Source organism: Miscanthus floridulus, chromosome 10 (genome assembly GCF_019320115.1).
Source record: "Miscanthus floridulus cultivar M001 chromosome 10, ASM1932011v1, whole genome shotgun sequence".
NCBI lineage: Eukaryota > Viridiplantae > Streptophyta > Magnoliopsida > Poales > Poaceae > Miscanthus > Miscanthus floridulus.
The window spans coordinates 40,099,108-40,119,241 of NC_089589.1; the positions used below are offsets into that span (position 1 = coordinate 40,099,108).

General features: G+C 42.8%; 1 protein-coding gene across 1 annotated transcript; it reads left to right on the forward strand.

Moving 5' to 3' along the window:
• The first annotated feature begins 13,199 nt into the window (after nt 1–13,199).
• Nucleotides 13,200–18,064, forward strand: LOC136490065 (MEIOTIC F-BOX protein MOF-like). The gene is made up of 4 exons (XM_066486556.1): nt 13,200–14,270; nt 14,372–14,530; nt 14,621–14,780; nt 17,564–18,064. Exons 1-4 carry the CDS (start codon nt 13,383–13,385, stop codon nt 17,602–17,604), a joined length of 1,248 nt encoding a protein of 415 aa, XP_066342653.1. The 5' UTR covers nt 13,200–13,382; the 3' UTR covers nt 17,605–18,064.
• Nucleotides 18,065–20,134: the final 2,070 nt, after the last annotated feature.

The window sequence follows — 20,134 nt, forward strand, 5'->3', positions numbered from 1 at the left end:
TTATACAATAAAACAAAAGAGTTTAGTTTATAGATTTTTGTTGTGTATGATAATGCAAAACCAGGTCTAGGAATTTTTTTTGTAATTTTTTGGCTAATATTTTATTTACTAGACAATTAACAACTCTCTGCATATTTATATAAAATAAATATATTAAAAAAGGAAAAACTTCTGGAAACTGACGGGAAGCTAAACTGTAGCCCACCTTTAGTCCCGAGAGAAGCGTTTTTGCGGCCCGTCAAAAACCAACTTTAGTCCTGGGGCGTAGCTACACACAGGACTAAAGGTTAGACCTTTAGTCTCAGTTTTTACCATCAACCGGGACTATTAGTCTCGGACTGAGGCTTCACCTGGGACTAAAGGTCCCCTCAATATATATCGTCTTGTCTTCTTCTCCCCCCATCGTCTTCATTCTTCGCCCGATAACCACCGCACCGTCGCCACTCCTCATCGCCTCTAGCTGCCTCCACGCGCCACTCCCATCTCTCGCCGTCTTCACCGGTGTCCCGGCTCGCGCCTCTCCCATTTGTGCGTAGCTCCCAGACCCAGATCCACTACCGTCATCCTTGCCCTCTCCCAAATCTAATTTGGATCCACCGCGTCCCCGTCGTCGGAGCACCCTCGCCTCGTCACCCCACGTCGGCCTCGCCTCGTCAACTCGCTAGCGCCCTCGGCTCGTCACCCTGCCGGTGCCCTTGGTTATCCCTCACTCGTCCTCACCGCCTGAGCGCGTCATCCTCGTCATCAAGATCACCTCTGATTAGCACCGCCTCGAGCTCATCCTTCGTCCCCGGTGGCTAGCTCTACGCGCACGCACGCCTTGTCCCGGCCAGCTCCACGCGTGCACGCACTCGTCATCCTCCATGCTCATCGTCCTCGATCTCCTCGCCATGCTCATGCTCATGCTCGTCCTCGCCGTCATGCTTGTGCTCGCCGTGCTATACGTGAGCAACAGTGTGTGTCTATGAGTGTGTGTGATGTGTGTGTGCATATTATTTTTTCGGCATAGAAAAAATATAGAAAAATAGATATATTTTATCTGTAGACAAAATAGAGAAAATGTAGTAGTTTACTTAAATATAAAATATATATAGAAAAAATGTTGAGTGGTATGAATTGTAGAAAAAATGTAGTAGTGTACTACAATATATAGTTGTAGAAATATATTAGAATCTTCGTCACAATTAAAAAGATTATTTTTATTAGTGCTATGAATTTTTTGGTATATACATCTGAATTTTGATATATTGACATTAATGTTGATATATATCCTAATATCCTGAGCTCTACTTCAAACCCTAATCCCACCGAGCTCCGCTCCAAACCCTAAAGAGGGCATAAATAATAACCCTAAATTCTATAGTTATATATATTTGAATTTGATTCTTCATAATTTGTGTGAGATGAATTTTGATATATTTATATAAACCAATGTAGATCATGATATATATATATATATCCTAATATCTTGAACTCGCTCCTATCCCTAATCCGGCCGAGCTCCGCTCCAAACCCTTATATATATCCTAATCGAGTTTCGCACATGCAAACCCTAACCATAGCTTAGCGTAAATAATAACCCTAAATTCTATAGTTATTTAAGTTTAAGCCCCTGGCTCTATCCATTAATTAGCATATGCATGACTAGTGTATGTTTTCATTTATATATAATTGTGGTAATTAAGATGGCTGAGTCACAGGACGACTACGATCAGAATGAGGCCATGATGAACATTATCAATGCCGGCACTCAATATGGCCCCAACAACCAGAACGAGGTCGACCCGGAGTTCGATGACGTCTCTCAATACTTACTGAATTTTGAAGATGAGCAAGAACCTCTTTTGCAAGAAAATGCTGGCGAGGTATATTTGTTAATAATCTTGCATCTCTTATATATATATGAAATTAAACATAATTCCATTAATTCGTATATATATCTATTACTAAATCTTTGTGTTTCTATGTATGTAGCCCTCTAGATCAATGACGTCGATGAAAAGTGTATGACGTCTGACAAAACTGTTGGAGGGCCACTACATAATCACAGAAGTTGATCCTAATACCGGTGAACCGCTCCTACCAAAAAACAATGCAAAGAAGTTTGTAAACCACTATGGGGTTCTTGTTAGGGACATGGTCCCAATCAGTGTCCGTGAATGGAAAAAGAGGAAGGATGATCCTCTCATCAGTTTTGTCTCTGAGCGAGAAAAGGACATTCTTTGGGCTTCAGTCACTGCACATTTCACTCTACCAGCAGGTGAAGATTTAAGAAATCTAGTTAAAAGTAGGGCTCTCAAGAAGATGGCCACATAATTCCAGACCTAGAAGAAGAAGCTATACATTGAATTTGTCAAGAAGAATCTGACTCTAGATTTCAGTGAAAATAGCCCGTACAAAAAGTTGAGGGACGACTGGCCTAAATTTGTGAGGTACAAGACCTCAGAAGAGGGTGAGGAACGGGTGAGAAGGAACCAACAAAATCCACGATAGCAGCAATACCATCACAAAACAGGATCAGGTGGCTACAGGAGTGCCATTCCAAAGTGGCAAAGAATGAAAGAAGACCTGCTTGCTAAAGGGATCCATCCATTTTCACTCTAGCCTGAATGCTCCAAGAGTTGGTTTGTCGCGCATGGGGGATCACTGGACCCACAGATCGGGGAGCTGATTATTGGTGGGGAAATTAGAACAGCAACATAAAGACTTATCAATATTGTAGATGCTTCTGCCAGTGGTGCCTTTGTGCCCAACCGAGATAAGGATGAACTCACGCACGCCCTCCAAACTCTTGAACACCCTGGGCGAGCGCGAGGCAAAGGGTTGATTTCGTGGCAGCATGGCTTCCCTGAGGATGCGGCTACCTACAGAAGCCGCCAGTAAAGGAAGTATGAGGAGGCAGAGCGGATCCTCAGGTTAGAGGAGGCGGTGCTTAAATTGTAGGAGAGAGAACTAAACATGGACGCGAGAATACAAGAAGAAATCAAATGGCAAGTGGCACTATAGTTGAGTACCCAGAGGCAGTCATCAACATCAGAGCATGCAGTCAATGTTAGCCCCCCTCAGCTAAGAAGTAGCTGCGCTTCCACTGAGCTCCCAAATCAAGATGACGCATTACAGCACTTCCCCGTGGATGACATCACCGTGCCTTTAGCGCCATGTGAGTTGCACATTCCCTTGGGGAATACTGGTGCCACAGTCTTGGTGGCGCACGGTATTGTTTCTCCTATGGTCCCTAGGAAGACACCAACAAGCCATGGGAATCCAATTCCACCTAGCTATTATAGCGTCTCAGTGGATAGAGTTATCAAAACTATAGGGAAGTGCCTCTTGACTTTCCTAGAGGTGATGGGAAGAAGACCCTAGGACAAGCAGAGCATTCATTCGTTTTATGGTGCAAGCGCTACATCATTATTCCTAATGTGGCGTCTAGGGTACCGTCGCCTTCTCCTTAACTACCTTATTATGGGTGCGGATGAAAGTGAACGAAACAATTTTTCAATAATTAATCATTCTCAATTATTGGCTTCTCGCGTAATAACCATTTAATCCCAGTCATTTTTGTACTCACAGGTCTCCCAACCTGAGTTCATTTCCATCCCATGATGATCATCAGAGTGCTCTAGACGATGACGATGAATTCCATGGCACGACTACATCTCCATCTCCATCTCCTCCAAGGCAGTCTCCCCCTCCTCTGCCTCTCGTGCCGCAGAGCCAGAAGAGGCCTTCGCCCCTGGTGAAGTCCCCAGTGAAGAAGAAAGCTAGCCATGGTAAAACAAAGCCCCCCTCCGGAGAAGCTACCGTACAAGAAGTCTAAAGAGGAATCAAAAGCGTCAGTAGAAAAGATTTGGATAACTAGGGGAAAAGTTTAGAAGAATCAAAAGCAATGAGGTTGGAACTTCAGAAAAACCCACCCAAGCTGCACTACATAGCTCAACGAGAACTAAGGAAAAATCAATGAGCGTGAGAAAAAGCAGCGTGATGCACGTAAGCCCTCGCCATTATCGGACTATGAATGCTCTCTCGACAAGTCATATAAGGCATTGTTGAAAGCGAAGAGAGCAGGGAAAGATGTTGCATAGCTTGGGCAACAATCTAAGCAATCTATCGACCCGCTAGTTGTTGAGGGTGATTTCACAAACGCACAAGTGAAAGCTCTAGTTTGGTTTTGGTTAATTGATGAAACCCTAAGTGCTAACCTAGTGTATCAAGATGATTATGAGATAGGTAGCACTACTCCAAGTGATGAAGCAATGACAAAGATCATGACAATGGTGATGGTCAAATGCTTAAACTTGGAAAAGAAGAAAGAGAAAAACAAAAGGCTCAAGGCAAAGGTATAAAATGTAGGAGCCATTTTGTTTTAGTGATCAAGACACATAGTGAGTGTGATCACATTTAGGATAGATAGCCGTACTATTAAGAGGAGTGAAACTCGTATTGGAATGCGGTTATCAAAGTGCCACTAGATGCTCTAACTCATTGCATATGCATTTAGGATCTAGTGGAGTGCTAACACCCTTGAAAATGTTTGTGAAAATACGCTAACACTTGTGCACAAGGTGATACACTTGGTGGTGTTGGCACATTTACAAAGGAGGTGGTGTTTGCAAGGTTGAGATGGGTTTGAATTCGACGCTTTCAGAAAAATGAAATGCCTATTTTCTATTGCGCCGGATGCAAATTCTTAGTGGTTGGCACATTTGAGCAAGGGTGAAGAAGTTAGAGTTGAAATGGAGTTGGTCGAATTGATGCTGGCGTCAGTCTACTGACCGGACGCTGGGTCACTCAGCGACCAGACGCAGAAAGGTTGCGTCCGGTCGAGCTATCAGACGGCACAGTGGATAGGGTTGAGCACCGGACGCTGGTCTGTGTCCGGTCAAGGTGGACCGGACGCGTCTGGTCGAAAAAATATGCCTCGGGGAGCTTACTGGAAACGACCGGACGCTGGGGCTTCAGCGTCCGGTCAGTTTTACTGGAGCGTCCGGTCAGCTTCGTAGCCGTTGAAATCTGACGAACAGCGTTTGAAGCTAGTGACGCGTGGCGTCCATCGGGCGACCGGACGCTGAGGGCTAGCGTCCGGTCAGTATGACCAGAGCGTCCGGTCAGAGCGCGTTTTGCCTAGTGAAGGGGTATAATGGCTCTATTTGATGGGGGCTCTATTTATAGCCCCATGGCCGGCTCAAGGGAGTGACTCTTGCACATTTTCATTGACATAGCATCCTTGTGAGCTTAGCCAAAGCCCTCCCACTCATCTCCATCATTGATCCATCATCATTGTGAGATTGGGAGAGAATCCAAGTGCATTGCTTGAGTGATTGCATCTAGTGGCACTTGGTATTCGCGTTGCGCTGTGGATTTCGCTTGTTTCTCTTGGTGGTTGCCACCACCTAGACGGTTGGAGCAGCGGTGGAGGATCGGCATGAGTTGGTGATTGTTCGTGGCCACCTACGGTGATTGTGAGGGGAGTTGTACCTTCCCCGGCGGAGTGCCGAAAGGTAACTTTAGTAAATTGCTCGTGTCATTGAGTTACCTCACTTGTGGGTCGGTTCTTGTGGTGTCCTATCGTGTGGACGAGGTTTGTGAAACACCTCTTAGCCGCCGAACCACCAAGTGTTGGTCGACACAACGGGGACTAGCGTGTTGGCAAACACGTGAACCTCGGGAGAAAAATCGATTGTCTCTTGTCATTTGCATTCTCCCGGTGATTGGCTTGATCTTCATCTTGTGATTAGTTCATCCCCTTCACGGTGGTATAATCACCCAACTTGCTTGTTTACATTCTTGCAAACTAGTTGATACAAGCTCTTTAGTGTAATTAGAATTGAGAGCTTGCTTTGTTATTTACATTCATCTAGTTGAGCTCTTTAGACTAGCAAGTTTGTGTGCCTAAGTAATCATTGCAACTAGAATTGTTGGATAGGTGGCTTGCAACCCTAGTAGAGCTAGAGCAAGTTTGCATTACGCTATTTGTCATACTAATCAAATTGCTCTAGTTAATTTGTAGATTTTTAAATAGGCTATTCACCCCCCTCTAGCCATATTAGGACCTTTCAACAAGGTGATCCAATAAATAAGGAGGCACTAGAAGACTTCATGGCCACAACAGGTCTCACAGCTGAACAACTTATGGGAGGAGCATCGATACCAATAGGCGACTATGATATTTACAGGACCTATGTGTATGGCCAGAGTCTTGTCAACCCTTAGTACTACTCATCACTGGGTACACAGATGTTCTTGTTGAACAAGTGGTACTTAAAAGTGATCGAGAATGATGAAGTAGAATGGCTTGTTGCCAGAGTGAGACTAGAGCATTACTTGGGCTATGACGTTGTATATATTGAGTTCAATGAATTACACCAACTATTAACTGAGACGCTCTTGAAAAATCTCTCGTCAGCTGTTGGTGTCTATAAGTGATTCTTTCTACAATTGAATTGAAGTAACTTGCATGTTAGTTCGTTGTTCATATATAGTTGTCCTCACAAGATATACATTCGTTTGTACTATATATATGCAGATATGAGATGATGAAACTAAAGAAAAAAGAGATGACTAATGCTAGTTTCATTGATCCAAATCGCATAATCAAGGATAGGGTTACTCCATAAGATAGATGGCAACCTCAAGTGGAGAAGCTTCTGTTCAGGTTCTTAGATAAGAACGCTAACAAGACACTGATACTCTTCCCATATGGCTTCAAGTGAGTGTGAATGTCTTGTGCCCATTTTATTTTTGCTTACTCCATGTTGACTTTAGTTAATGAGTTATGCCTGTGTATAAACATATAGCTTTCACTGGATACTACTAGTCATCGATATGATCAGGAGTCGTGTAAAAATCTTTGACTCAGCGACAAGACCCCGAGCAGATTACCAAGAAATCCTCGATATACTCCAGTGGTAATTTTGGTCTCACACACACTGTATACTCTCTTATGCCATTTTAATGATATAACTCCATTTATTTATTTTGTTGAGCAGTGCTTAGAAAACGTTCGCTGAGAAACACCATTATGGTAATTGGGAAGTGCCTCTACATATAATCCAATACCTAGTAAGTACTAGCTAGGTCACTGCATCTTTATTTAGTTTAATTCATTATTAACATGCTTCATTGGTTGATGATGAATCTTTTTCTTGTAAAGTGGTGTCTGCAGTAGGGATCGGGGAACAACTTATGTGGATACTACATCTACGAGTTCCTCATAGAGTACTCAAGGAGAGGAAGTGAAGAGATCCTTGAAGTACGTAAATAATATACATAATTTATTTATTACCATTGTGTTGATATATATATATATATATATATATATATATATATATTCATACTTTTGCTTTCATTCGAATTGAAGATTGAATGGAGGAAGCAAAAGGTCCTGCGATGTGAGCAGATCAAAGCAATTCAAGAGGCATCGTTAGGATTTCTTATGGAGCAGATCACAGATCCCAAAGGCGCGTACTACTATGACCCTAAAGAATTCATACCTAGTAATCAAACGACGGAAGATTAGGGTTGAAAGAAATTCCAAAGACATGAATACAAGGCTTTTGTGACTTTATTATGTACATATTCTATGCATGTACAACCTCTTGTGTATATATAGTTTCATATATTTTAGTGTGTTATTTATGTATAATGCTCCAACGGAACCTTATACGTACATATATATATGGACGTATATTAGCAGCGTAGAATTCGTATACAAAAAGCTAATCGAAACAAAAAAGAATTAATTTGAAAAGAAACCATAAAATAAAAAGGGAAGAAATAGAAAAAAGAACCTTTAGTACCGGTTGGAAACACCAACTGAGATTAAACGTGCCAGCCTTGGTGCAATGTCTGGGGGTCATTTAGTCCCGGTTGATAATAGCAACCGGGACTAAAGGGGGGGGCTTTAGTCCTGGACTCGCAATCCCAGTTGGGAAATCGGGACTAAAGGGGGTTTCCCAACTGGGACTGATGCTCAATCCTACACTAGTGGGCGCTTTTGTTTGAATAAATGGGTGGGCACGTCGTTTGTCAATAAAAGAATAATGCTAGAAAATATAAGCACCCATGTTCATTAAGTCGATAACTTAAACTTAGGTGGATAGATTTCTCTACAAAGATTCTAACTAGTTGGGCTACACAGAGACAAAAATACAAAATATAAAACCTCAACACACATAATATAATGGTATTAGGTCTAGCCGCACTATTTATGTGAATCACCTTATACTACTCCTAAAATCATTTTTGGAGATGGTTGTTTTTTTATTAACGGAGGTGGGCACAACGTCCGCCTCCAACAAAACACCTTCGTTAATCAGGTTCCGGAGGTGGACGACCATGCCCACCTCTGTTAATCCTTCCAACGTGCAGTACTTTCTCTATACCACTGCACCACACACTCATTTATGTTTATATATAATATCCTATATGTTATATCAACATTTCATAATCTTATATTGGATATTTTAGCTACTAAATGAACTCAAATGAAAAACTTAACTACAAGTTTTAAATTTTATTAAGTACTCCCTCCATCCCAAAATAAGTGTTGCTATGGTATTCGTGCCGCCCAAACTTTTTTAAGTTTGACAAGGTTTATAGAAAAAATTAACAATATCTATATATCCAAATAAGTTTATTACAAAAATAGATTCAATGATTTGTCTAACGATATTACTTATGTACTATAAATATTAATATTTTTGTGTATAGTTAGCTAAAGTAAAAAGCATTTGACTTCTTGGAAAACTGGAATGCCACTTATTTTGGGAGGAAGGGAGTACTACAACTTTGGTATAGGACGTATCTCCATCCGAGATTGTTTGAAAATTTTAAAAAATTGAATCTCAAACTATGTGAATTTAAAACAAACATGAAGCTTAGGTCAGCCACTACAACTTTGGCATTAACTATATGAAAAACATTCGAGATCATTTAGGCAATCTAAATTTTGAATTTCAAAATCTATAAACCTAAAGCACATATTTTGAACACTAAAGGATTTCAAATAAAAAACTTTTCAACTATAAAGTTATAAATTGTATTGAGAATATAACTTTCTTATAGACCATGTCAACATCCGAGATTGTTTGATACTCCCTTTGTCCAAGAAAGAAAGCAATTCTAGCACAGTGTCGCATTTTATATCTTTAATTTAACTAATTATAGATTAAAAAATATTGACATTTACGATATCAAATAAATACTATTAGATTAATTATAAAATGTATTTTCATAATAAATTAATTTAGAGTCATAAATGTGAATATTATTCACTAGAACTTGGTCGACCATGAACCACTCTAACTGGCACACAACCCGTAGTTGCATTCTTTCTTGGACAGAGGGAGTAATTTTAAATTTCAAATTTCAAAGTCTGTGAAATTACAATAATATTTTGGGACCCTAAACAGATTCAATTAAAAAACTTTTCAAAAATAAAGTTATAGATCGCGTCGAGAGCTACAATTTTGATATAAAGTTTGTCTTCATCTGAGTTTATATGAAAAAATTATGAATTATTTTTTGATGCAAATATTTATAAAGACAGACATTTAAGACATCCGCCTCTGAAATCGATTTCAATAGACGGACACTTAGAACGACCACCTCCAAAAACCATCGATTAATGAAGGCGGTCGTCTTAAAGATGCCCCCTCCGAAAATCGATTTATCGAGACAGATGTCCTAAGATGTCCGCCTCCGTTAATTGATGATTTTAGAGGCGATCGCCTTAGGAGGCCTGACGAGATCCTAACATATGAGTATGTTAAGCCTCAGGATCAAAAGCTTTTGACTGAAAGACCCCTCGACTAATCCTTCCAGGATCACTAGGGGAGCTCGGGGGCTATACCCATCGGGTACGCTCGTGCGTACCCTCGGGCCAAGAAATCAGGCCAAGCCCAAGCGCGACCACTGCTTTCGCTCAGGGCTCAGGGGCTCCCTCCCAAGCGATAGAAGCCTAGACCCGCTCCTTAGCTCTCTTCCGGCCTCCGGCACCAACCAAGGCCAGGGCACGAGAAGGTATGCCTCGAGCCACCAAGGCTTAGGGGCTCCCTAGCGCTGCCTTGTAGGCGCGACTCTATCAACCACTTCTACGAGAGGGTCACGCATAGGGCGTGACGCAAGAAGACAAACTCCTCCACGACCTCCAAGGGCTCAGGGGCTTTCGGGTCTACGTGTTAGCCCCTCGAGCCAGTCTCCTTCGCCACCAAGAAGCTTTCAGAAGGCATACCTAGGGAGGTTGGTCCAAGCCGACATAGCCCGACACCTAGTGTGTCAAAACAGAGTAGCCGGACGATGCCTAGAGCTTCTTTGGCTCCATGACATTGCCACGGTCCACATAATATCGCTGCAAGACCTTCCTAGACTCCGGCGCATGTAGACCATAGGCTCAACTCCCCCAAACCACCATGTACCCGACCTACCTTGGAATATAAGGGGGAGGTCGGATCCTAAGAGGGGGGAGGATGATTCCACGCATATGATTTGCGTCCTCACCATTCCACTCGAGCTCTACACCGAGAGCAGAGCAACCTAGAGAGGGGCACCGAGAGCTCCTTATTGGTATAAATTAATGCACACAGATAAATCCATAAGTGCATGGATACCACTGTAGCTTTCACCTGGAATTATTTCAAGTATCGTATCCATAGAGAAACGTGTGAGACTAACTACGGTCTAACTTAACTATGGGTAGCAACAAGGTTAGGATAAACATGAGCGTAGAGAGGATAACTACGGTTCTCTAGTTCTGACTTAGGTAAGCTATGTCTTTTACTATTCAATTAGAGACATTACTAGGGAAAGACACCAGCAGAGGATGCTTTCCTTCGTAACCGCGTCCTACTTGCGCCTACAGACAGGAGGTGGACTACAAAGGATCAACGAAGCTATATAGTACAGGCTATATAGAACTGATGTCACACACGCGATCTACCATATTTCGGAATGCAGGGTGCATCCACGATTAACCCAACTCTAAGCACCACACTTACACTTACAATTAATACTCTATTCCCTCTAGAGCAGGAATAAAGCACTCAAAAGAGTCGTGATCCTGATGAACAATATAAACTAGATGCTTACTCGAATCAGAAGTTGATTACCAGAGATATCTCGAAGGCAAGCTCAAGTAGAGCTTGGATCTGGCAAGGTACAAGCCATAGAGAGAGCACCGATAGGCCAGCACCTCCTCTAAACTCTTCCCTCACTCACTATCTCACTATTTCTAATCTTAAGACTAAATCCTATGGAGGACTAATTTTCTCTTGATAGCTAGCTCTGATCCTCATGATATGAATTAGGGTTTCAGGGATCTACTGAGAGAGGAGGTAGGGGCTAGTTATATAGGCTAGAGTGTCAATCATGAGCCCTCGGATCAAACCGACTTGAATAAACGGCGTAGATGCAATCTAGGAGGCGGTGGAGAACTGAGTTTCGAAGCGAAGGCTGGCTGGTGGGACCCACAGGCTGGTCGACCTATAGGTGGGGCCGGTTGGCCCCACATGGTAGCCCCTCGGGGGCTACTTCGGTGGAGAGCCTCCTAGAGTCTTCTAGAATCTTCACATGCTGTTTACGCGGCGTAATTCCGTAATTTCCTTTGACGAATAGGTGTCCCTTGACAATTTTCTGGATAAACCCTGCTAAAAACACAGATTCACCAAAACTCATAAAATTTATTAGTTTAAACCCCTATACCTATGTTTGGTGATGGAATTATGTATAAATATAGGTTATGTTGATAGTTTATAATTGTTGTTAGTGACCGTCAACACTCCACTGCATCCGTTGTGTTCCCCCTCTCTGGCGAGGGGGAAGGCTCCACCGACGGTGAGGCGTCCCTAGGATTAGCACTGAGCGATCCATTGCCAAATCTCTCTCTTTCTCCTGTACACTCTGCTGTAACCCCTCAGATTTTGGGTACTCTTGAGTATAAGGATCATCAGCTTATGGGCGTAGGGTATCGATTGGCCCGAACTAGAATAAACCGTTGCGTCCCCTCTGTGATTCTTGTGTTCTTGAGTCCACCCAAGCCACCAGAGACACGTACTGTGACACTAACACGAACAACAATGCTTGGCATGGTTCTGACCCCGCTACAACGCTCACCTCCATAAATGATTTTGAGTCGAACAATTTTCTGGAGCCCACCTAGGCATTTACAGAGGCGGTCACTAGCCGTGCCTGCCTCCGAAATGATTTGACTGTGTCTCCTAAAATTATTTTTCTAGTAGTGTTACTAAAACCTTACAATCGCCACATTAAATGAGAAAAAGTAGCCTACATTGTTAGATTGTACTCCCTCTATCCAAGAAAACACGCAACTACGGGTTGCGTGCCGACGAAAGTAATTTACGCTTACCAAATTTCTAGTGAATTTTATTAACATTTATGACTCCAAATTAATTTATTAAGAAAATACATTTAGTAATGAATCTAATGGTATTTATTTGATATCATAAATATTTATAATTTTTATCTATAATTAATCAAACTTGAGATACTAAATCATGACACTATGCTAGAATTGCATATTTTCTGGAAAGAGGGAGTATGATCTAATGGATTAGATTAAACAAAATTGCCTCAATCAATAATTAGTAAATTTGAATAAGAAATTAAAAAATAACAATTTAATTTATACGTGTTGGAAAAAGATACACAAACAAAGAGTCCATATAGAATACAACTAGTAAAAAAATTGAGCAAAAATTATGAAAATGTATTAAAAACATAAATAAATAACCATATAAATTATAAATACAAATATCTAAATGAAAAATTAAAAGTCACAATAAAAACTATGAAAAAAGACAATTACATCCCAACAAAAAACTATTTAAAAATATTTTAATTAGAAAATCTACATTTTATTACAATAAAAATTTAGCTACCCCTTGGGAGCCACTTTTCCACTACATAAAGTTCCGTACACTTGTGATTTTTTTTAGTGGAAGTTCTGTACACTGGTGATGTACAGCGGCCTTTGTGCAGCACCGTTCAGCTGTCGTGCATCGTGAATTCGGCGATCGATCATCATCCTAGTCCTGTGCCCCTGGCCCATCAAGCCAGCCCGAGTTTCCCCGCAGGCCGCAGCCCAGCACGGCCCACGGACTCATGGGTGGCAGCCGAGTGGTGCTGGACTGACGCCACTCTACGAATGCAACGAAGCCTCCGCCTCCGCCTCGCCGCCGCCGCCGATATGCCTCCGCCCTAGCTACAGTAGCAGCGAAACCAGCACCTTCCCCTACAGCACCGCCGCCCCAGTTCGTCCGCGCCGCCACCCACAGAACCCCCAATCCGCCCCGTCCCCAAATCTTGGAGCTCGCCCCGTCGCCTCCTGCCCTGCGGAGCTACGCACCCTCCCCGCGGCCGCCGGAATGCCTGCCGGTAAAGCGCCCAAGCGAGCGCGGCAAGAAGGTCCGGAGAGCGGCGGCGACCGCATCGGTGCCCTCCCGGACGAAATCCTGCGCCACGTCCTCTCCTTCCTCCCCGCGCAGCAGGCCGTGCAGACATGCGTGCTCGCCCGGCGCTGGCAACACCTCTGGAAGTCCGCCACTGGCCTGCGCATCGTCGGCGCCGACGGGGAAGCGCCGGTACCCTTCAAGAAGAAGGCCCGGGAGTTTGTGGATAGCCTCTTGCTCCTCCGTGGAAGCTCGCCTCTGGAGACATTTGAGCTCAGGGTCGCCGGATCCGCTGTTGACGTTCGCCGCGTGAGGCTCTGGGTCAGGTACGCCGTGGAGTGCAAAGTCCAGGTCCTGCGGCTCAGCTTCCTTGGGAATACCTATGCTCGGATGCGGCCGGAGGACCCATCCCTCACCTCCAAGTACCTGACCAAACTAGAGCTCTGCGGCGTCGCTTTCAATGGTGACTTCCTTGATCTCTTGAGGTGTCCCGCATTGCAAGATCTAGAGATTGAAGGCTGTTCCTTCGTGGTTGCGGGAAGAATCTCATCCCAGTCCTTGAAGCGTCTAAGAATCACAAGACCCGTATTCAACCGGAGTTCCCGAACCCGTATTCATGCCCCCAATCTCACTACGCTGCATCTACAAGTCAGTTATGGCAAAACTCCTGTACTTGAGGGCATGCCCTTGTTGATTTCAGCACTTGTTGCGATCTTGGGGAAGTGTGACTGTTGCAGCCGTTCTAACTATGGGGATTGTGGTGACGAGAGCTGTGAAAATTGCATGCCAAACGACACTTCCCCCGTGCTTTTGCATGGTCTATCACAAGCAAAGAATTTAGAGTTGGGAGCTAAAGATGATACGGTATGCTTACACCTCATATCGTCATGTTCATGTTCACCTTGTTTCACACATATCAAGATTGTGTTGAGGATCTAATGATCAACTTGATGTTGTCTGTCCAGTATATTTTTAGAAGGGATTTGAAGTGCTGCCCTACTTTTACTCGATTGAAGTCTCTGCTGCTCAATGAAACCTGCTGTGTGCCTGATATACAAGTGCTAGCACGTATTCTTGAACATTCACCAGTTTTAGAGGAGCTTTATCTTATTCTAATTTACAAGGTAAATAATAATTTCTAAATGGGAAACTGTTGGATTGTGGAACTTTATATAGATTGTTTGTTGATCTTGGTGAACTCTGTGATACTGCAGATGCAGATGCAGGAACTTAATGTGATAATGAAAGGAAGGTTCAGTCCAAAGGAGCTACCACCCATAATATCTGCACACCTTAAGAGCGTGGTAGTCAGATGTGGAGCGGTTGATGAAAGAGTTATTCAAGTTTTGAAGTTCTTGAGTGAACTTAACATCAGTAAGTTATCTAGTGCCTAGCAACATTCTTATGCTTTTTTTTGGTTGTTGTTTGGCTTAATATTATGGGGAAAATCAAAGTGGCAAGCAACGAGGAAACTCCATGTTAATTACTAAAGCAGTGATTTGGGTACGCCAAGTTACTCTGGGAATGAAAATATTGCACTGCATTCTGCCATTCTGGTGATGGGAAGCAGAAAGTATCATTTGAGTATGGGTAAATTAAATTGGCAAGCAATAAAGAAACTCTATAGTTACTCAAGCAGTGATTTGGGTATACCAAGTTATTGTGGAAATTAAAATTGTGCGCCACATTTTTGTGATGGGAAGTGGAAAATACCATTTGATCCATTTTATTCACAAGTATCTGTACACATAGACTCACTTGCCATGCTTCCATACTACAATTGTTTGCCTCTGTATGTGGGAGAGAGAAAGCAACAAAGAAACTCCAAACTTCTTCAGGAAAGTGAATGCACTCAGCTAGAGAGAAAGAAAACATGTGCACTACTTTTTTGTGGCAAAGCAGTAGTATAATGTGTTAATTATTTCTTATCATAACACAAATATGTCCGTATGTCAATTTTTTAATAAGTCCTGCTGTATATGTAATTTCTAAGTTATGCTAACTGTTACTTTCAGAAGTTCAGTTTATAATCCCCTCTTTGTTCATGGAAGTCTCTCCCCCCTCCCTCCCTCCCTCCCTGCCTCCCTCCCTCCCTCCCTCCCACTCATACTTACTAGGGTATGAGTGTCTTAGTAGAATATTCTTATCTGTTCCCCTTCTTGTTTAATTTTTTTTTATTGTTGGGTTAATCAATACCATACTTTGGAACCCTTGAATCTGTTTTCACAATCTTAGAAAGTTGTATCCCGGTGCTGTTTCAACAGTTATGAGAGTAGAAGAGTTCTATGCAAGGATGCAAATAGACAATAATGCGATACCCAAATCCATTTCGATTTGGCTACTTAATTTCTCAGCTTTGCTATCCACCTGATCATCTAGGATTCTGCATTAAGGGCTATCCGCCTCTAATGAATATCTTGATTTTCATGGCAGTAGTGTTTGTAGTGAATTTGTTACTACGAAACTAATGAAATACTGCCTCCATATATATATATATATATATATATATATATATAATGTTTAGATTGGTCAGTATTTCTACAATTATGTGCAAATATATTTTATTTAAAAGGTGACACTCAAAGTTGCATGTCAAAAATGTTATCATGCTTAATATTCTGTTTAATGACCTGCTGGCTGTTGCCTGGGTTTCTGCCCTGGCGTGTTGCATGGGATTCTCCCCCTTTCTTAATTACTAGCTCGTGTTGCCTGGGATCCAGGATAGTAACGTGAAGAGAGGCAGAGGAAGACCGAAGTTGACTTGGGTAGAGGCAATAAAAGGAGACTTGAAAGGATGGAATATACCCAAAGACTTAGCCTTAGATAGGAGTGCTTGGAAGACAGTTATTCACGTGCCTGAACCTTGATTGCTTCTGTTGGGTTTCAACTCTAGCCTACCCCAACTTGTTTGGGACTTAAAGGCTTTGTTGTTGTTGTTGTTGTTGTTGTTGTGTTGTGTTGCCTGGGATCCCCCCTTCCTTCTTAATTACTAGTTTAGTTTCTCCTATATATCCTTGCAACCTCTCTGCTGTTATCAATTAATTAATCTAATATACAGAAGCATGTTTATGCTCTACAAAAAAACAATAATATACCGTGATACTTATTTAGTTGAAATTCAAAGCTGCATGTCAAAGGCTTCCAATGTCTAGAAGATGTATGCCCTTGAACAATGTTTTTCAAGGCGTCGCTTAATCGCCAAGGCGCTCCACGCGGGACGCCACAGCAGACGACTCGCCTTAGATTCGTATGGCGTCCGCCTTACGACCATGGCGTCCAGAAATCGTCGCTTTGGCATCCGATTCGCGCCAAATCGTGCATGGCAGGCGCCATACACGGGTCCGATTCTGGGCGGCAAACAGGAGTGCGCAGAGAGAGCTGGCGTGCAGGAGAAATTGGCACGCGCGCAGAGAGAGACGCGCGGGAGAAATACAGCGCAGAGAGAGGAGCGCACGGGAGATCTTGAAGGGGAGACGGCAGCGGCTGTCGATCTGAGAGCACTGCCCAGAGAGGAAGGGGAAGCAGAGGAGAGAGAGGAAGGGGAAGCAGAGGGGCGGAGGGAAGAGCAGAGCAGCGCATCAGGAGGAGAGGGAAGCAGAGCAAGGCATCCGGAGAGGGGCGGAGGGAAACTGAGCAGCCACTCGTGCGGTCGTGCCGTCGTGCGGAGGCGGAGTAGCAGTGGGGAGCGGCGGCGCTGATGGGGTCGGTAACTCGGGATAGGGACTTCGATGAAGCCACACGCTAGGTGGGGAAGGAGCACATGGGCTGCCTAGTGGTCTGGGCGAGTCCACTTCTTACTCGGCTCCTTTCTTTTTCTTTTTTTTCTTCAACTACTGCTCTAAGCTGCTGTTTCTATTTTTTAATTAATTTCTTAAGGCGTCGCCTCGCCTCACGCTTAGTCGCTTAAGCGTAAGGCGGTAGTTAGTCGCCTCGCCTTGAAAACATTGCCCTTGAATGCTGAAGTATTTGTTAAGGATTCTACTGTAGCTACATTTTAGTTGTTCATAACTCCAGCTTTGGAAAAGTTACAGTTTAGTCAAGTGAAATTTTCATAAGCTAGTATTTTCCTGTATCTCATCTTTTCTTGCCTTTTTTACTTCTCAATAATTTGTCAGATGATACCCCTTGGCACTTACTATGCTTTTCAATTTGTACAGGTTTCAGTTCCACGGAAGAGAAGCTTAAAGCTGAAGACTGATCTTCTGCCACTTAATTACATTAGGAAACTAAGAGCCACTGACAACTGATATCACTAGGAATGTTGCCCTTCCTTTGGGATTGTTTTAAGTTCCACTTGTACCAAGTTAAGATTATCTACTTGGACCTGATGAGTTTGATCCGGGGAAGCACTTATCTGCCAATTGAGTAAGCATATATGCTGCCTTTTGTCTCTGGGATTGTTTCCCAGTTCTACCTATGTAATGCCAACTTAAGAGTTAGTGATTAGTTGTTCCTATTATCTAGCTGGACCTTGTTTACCGTGGCATGCGGTTTCTTGCAACCTTTCCTGAGTAGCTTGCTCAAGGTGCCTAGCTGCTCTTTCTCCTGGAAGTATGCCAGATCAACCCTGTTGCATGTATACAACAACAACAACAACAACAACAAAGCCTTTAAGTTTCAAACAAGTTGGGGTATGCTATAGTTGAAACCTAGCAGAAACAATCAAGATTCAGGCACATGAATAACTGTTTTACAAGCACTCATATCTAAGGCTAAGTCTTTGGGTATATTTTATCCTTTCAAGTCTCCTTTTATTGCTTCTACCCAAGTCAACTTCGGTCTTCCTCTGCCTCTCTTCACGTTACTATCCTGGCTTAGGATTTCACTACGCACCGGTGACTCTGTAGGTCTCCGTTGGACATATCTAAACCATCTCAATCGGTGTTGGATAAGCTTTTCTTCAATCGGTGCTACCCCTAATCTATCATATATATCATCGTTCCGAACTCGATCCCTTGTATGACCACAAATCCAATGCAACATACGCATTTCCGCGACACTTATCTGTTGAACATGTCGTCTTTTCGTAGGCCAACATTATGCACTATACAATATAGCAGGTCTAATCGCCGTCCTATAAAACTTGCCTTTTAGCTTCTGTGGTACCCTTTTGTCACATATGACACTAGATGCTTATCGCCACTTCATCCACCCTGCTTTGATTCTATGGCTAATATCTTCATCAATATCTCCGTCTCTCTGTAGCATTGATCCTAAATATCGAAAGGTATCCTTCCTAGGCACTACTTGACCTTCCAAACTAATATTTTTCTCTTCCCGAGTAGTAGTGCCGAAGTCACATCTCATATAGTCAGTTTTAGTTCTATTGAGTCTAAAACCTTTGGACTCCAAAGTCTTCCGCCATAACTCCAGTTTCTGATTCACTCCTGTCCAGCTTTCATCAACTAGCACTACATCGTTCGCGAAAAGCATACACCAAGGGATGTCCCCTTGTATGTCCCTTGTGACCTCATACATCACTAAAGCAAACAAATAAGGGCTCAAAGCTGACCCTTGATGTAGTCCTATCCTAATCGGGAAGTCATCCGTGTCTCCATGACTTGTTCGAACTCTCACAACATTGTTGTACATGTTCTTAATGAGCCCGACGTACTTCGTTGGGACTTTATGTTTGTCCAAAGCCCACCACATAACATTCCTTGGTATTTTATCATAAGCCTTCTCCAAGTCAATAAAAACCATGTGTAGGTCCTTCTTCTTCTCCCTATACCGCTCCATAACTTGTCTTATTAAGAAAATGGCTTCCATGGTTGACCTTCCGGGCATGAAACCAAATTGGTTCATAGAGACCCGCGTTATTGCTCTCAAGCGATGCTCAATAACTCTCTCCCATAGCTTTATAGTATGGCTTATCAACTTAATTCCCCGATAATTAGTACAACTTTGAATATCCCCTTTATTCTTGTAGATCGGTACCAATATACTTCTCCACTCATCAGGCATCTTGTTCGATCGAAAAATATGGTTGAACAATTTGGTTAGCCATACTATAGCTATGTCCCCGAGGCATCTCCACACCTTGATTGGGACGTCATCCGGTCACATCGCATTACCTCATTTCATCCTTTTCAATGCCTCTTTGACCTCAGATTCTTGGATTCTCCATACAAAGCGCCTATTGGTGTCATCAAAAGAGTCATCCAACTGAAATGTTGTGTCCATATTCTCACCATTGAACAATTTATCAAAATACTTTTGCCATCGATGTCGGATCTCATCCTCCTTTACCAAGAGATGCTCCCTTTCATCCTTAATGCACTTAACTTGGTTGAAGTCCCTTGTTTTTCTCTCATGAACCCTAGCCATCCTATAAATGTCTTTCTCTTCTTCCTTCGTACTCAAATGTTGGTAAAGATCCTCGTACGCTCTACCATTTACCACACTTACAGCTTGCTTTGTAGTCTTCTTTGTCACCTTGTACTTCTCTATGTTGTCCACACTCCTGTCATGGTACAAGCGTCTATAGCATTCTTTCTTCTCCACCAATTATTTTTAGCCTCGCCTTCACTTCCTTTAGTTACTCCACACACCTCTGAGGCCACTTTCCTAATGTTGGTTGTCATCTTCTCCCACATGTTGTTTATGTCATATTCTTCCTTCCAAGAGCCCTCTTTGATAACCCTTTCCTTGAGTACCTCTGACGTCTCTCCTTTCAGTTTCCACCACTTTGTTCTTTCAATCTTAGCTTATTTATCCCTACGGGCACG

Excerpts from the sequence above, each read along its gene's own strand:
- LOC136490065 (XM_066486556.1), top strand. The coding sequence starts at position 13,383 with ATGCCTGCCGGTAAAGCGCCCAAGCGAGCGCGGCAAGAAGGTCCGGAG. Across the intron at positions 14,531-14,620 it reads ATCTTATTCTAATTTACAAG|ATGCAGATGCAGGAACTTAA; the intron begins GTAAATAATAAT and ends GTGATACTGCAG. Across the intron at positions 14,781-17,563 it reads CTTGAGTGAACTTAACATCA|GTTTCAGTTCCACGGAAGAG; the intron begins GTAAGTTATCTA and ends CAATTTGTACAG.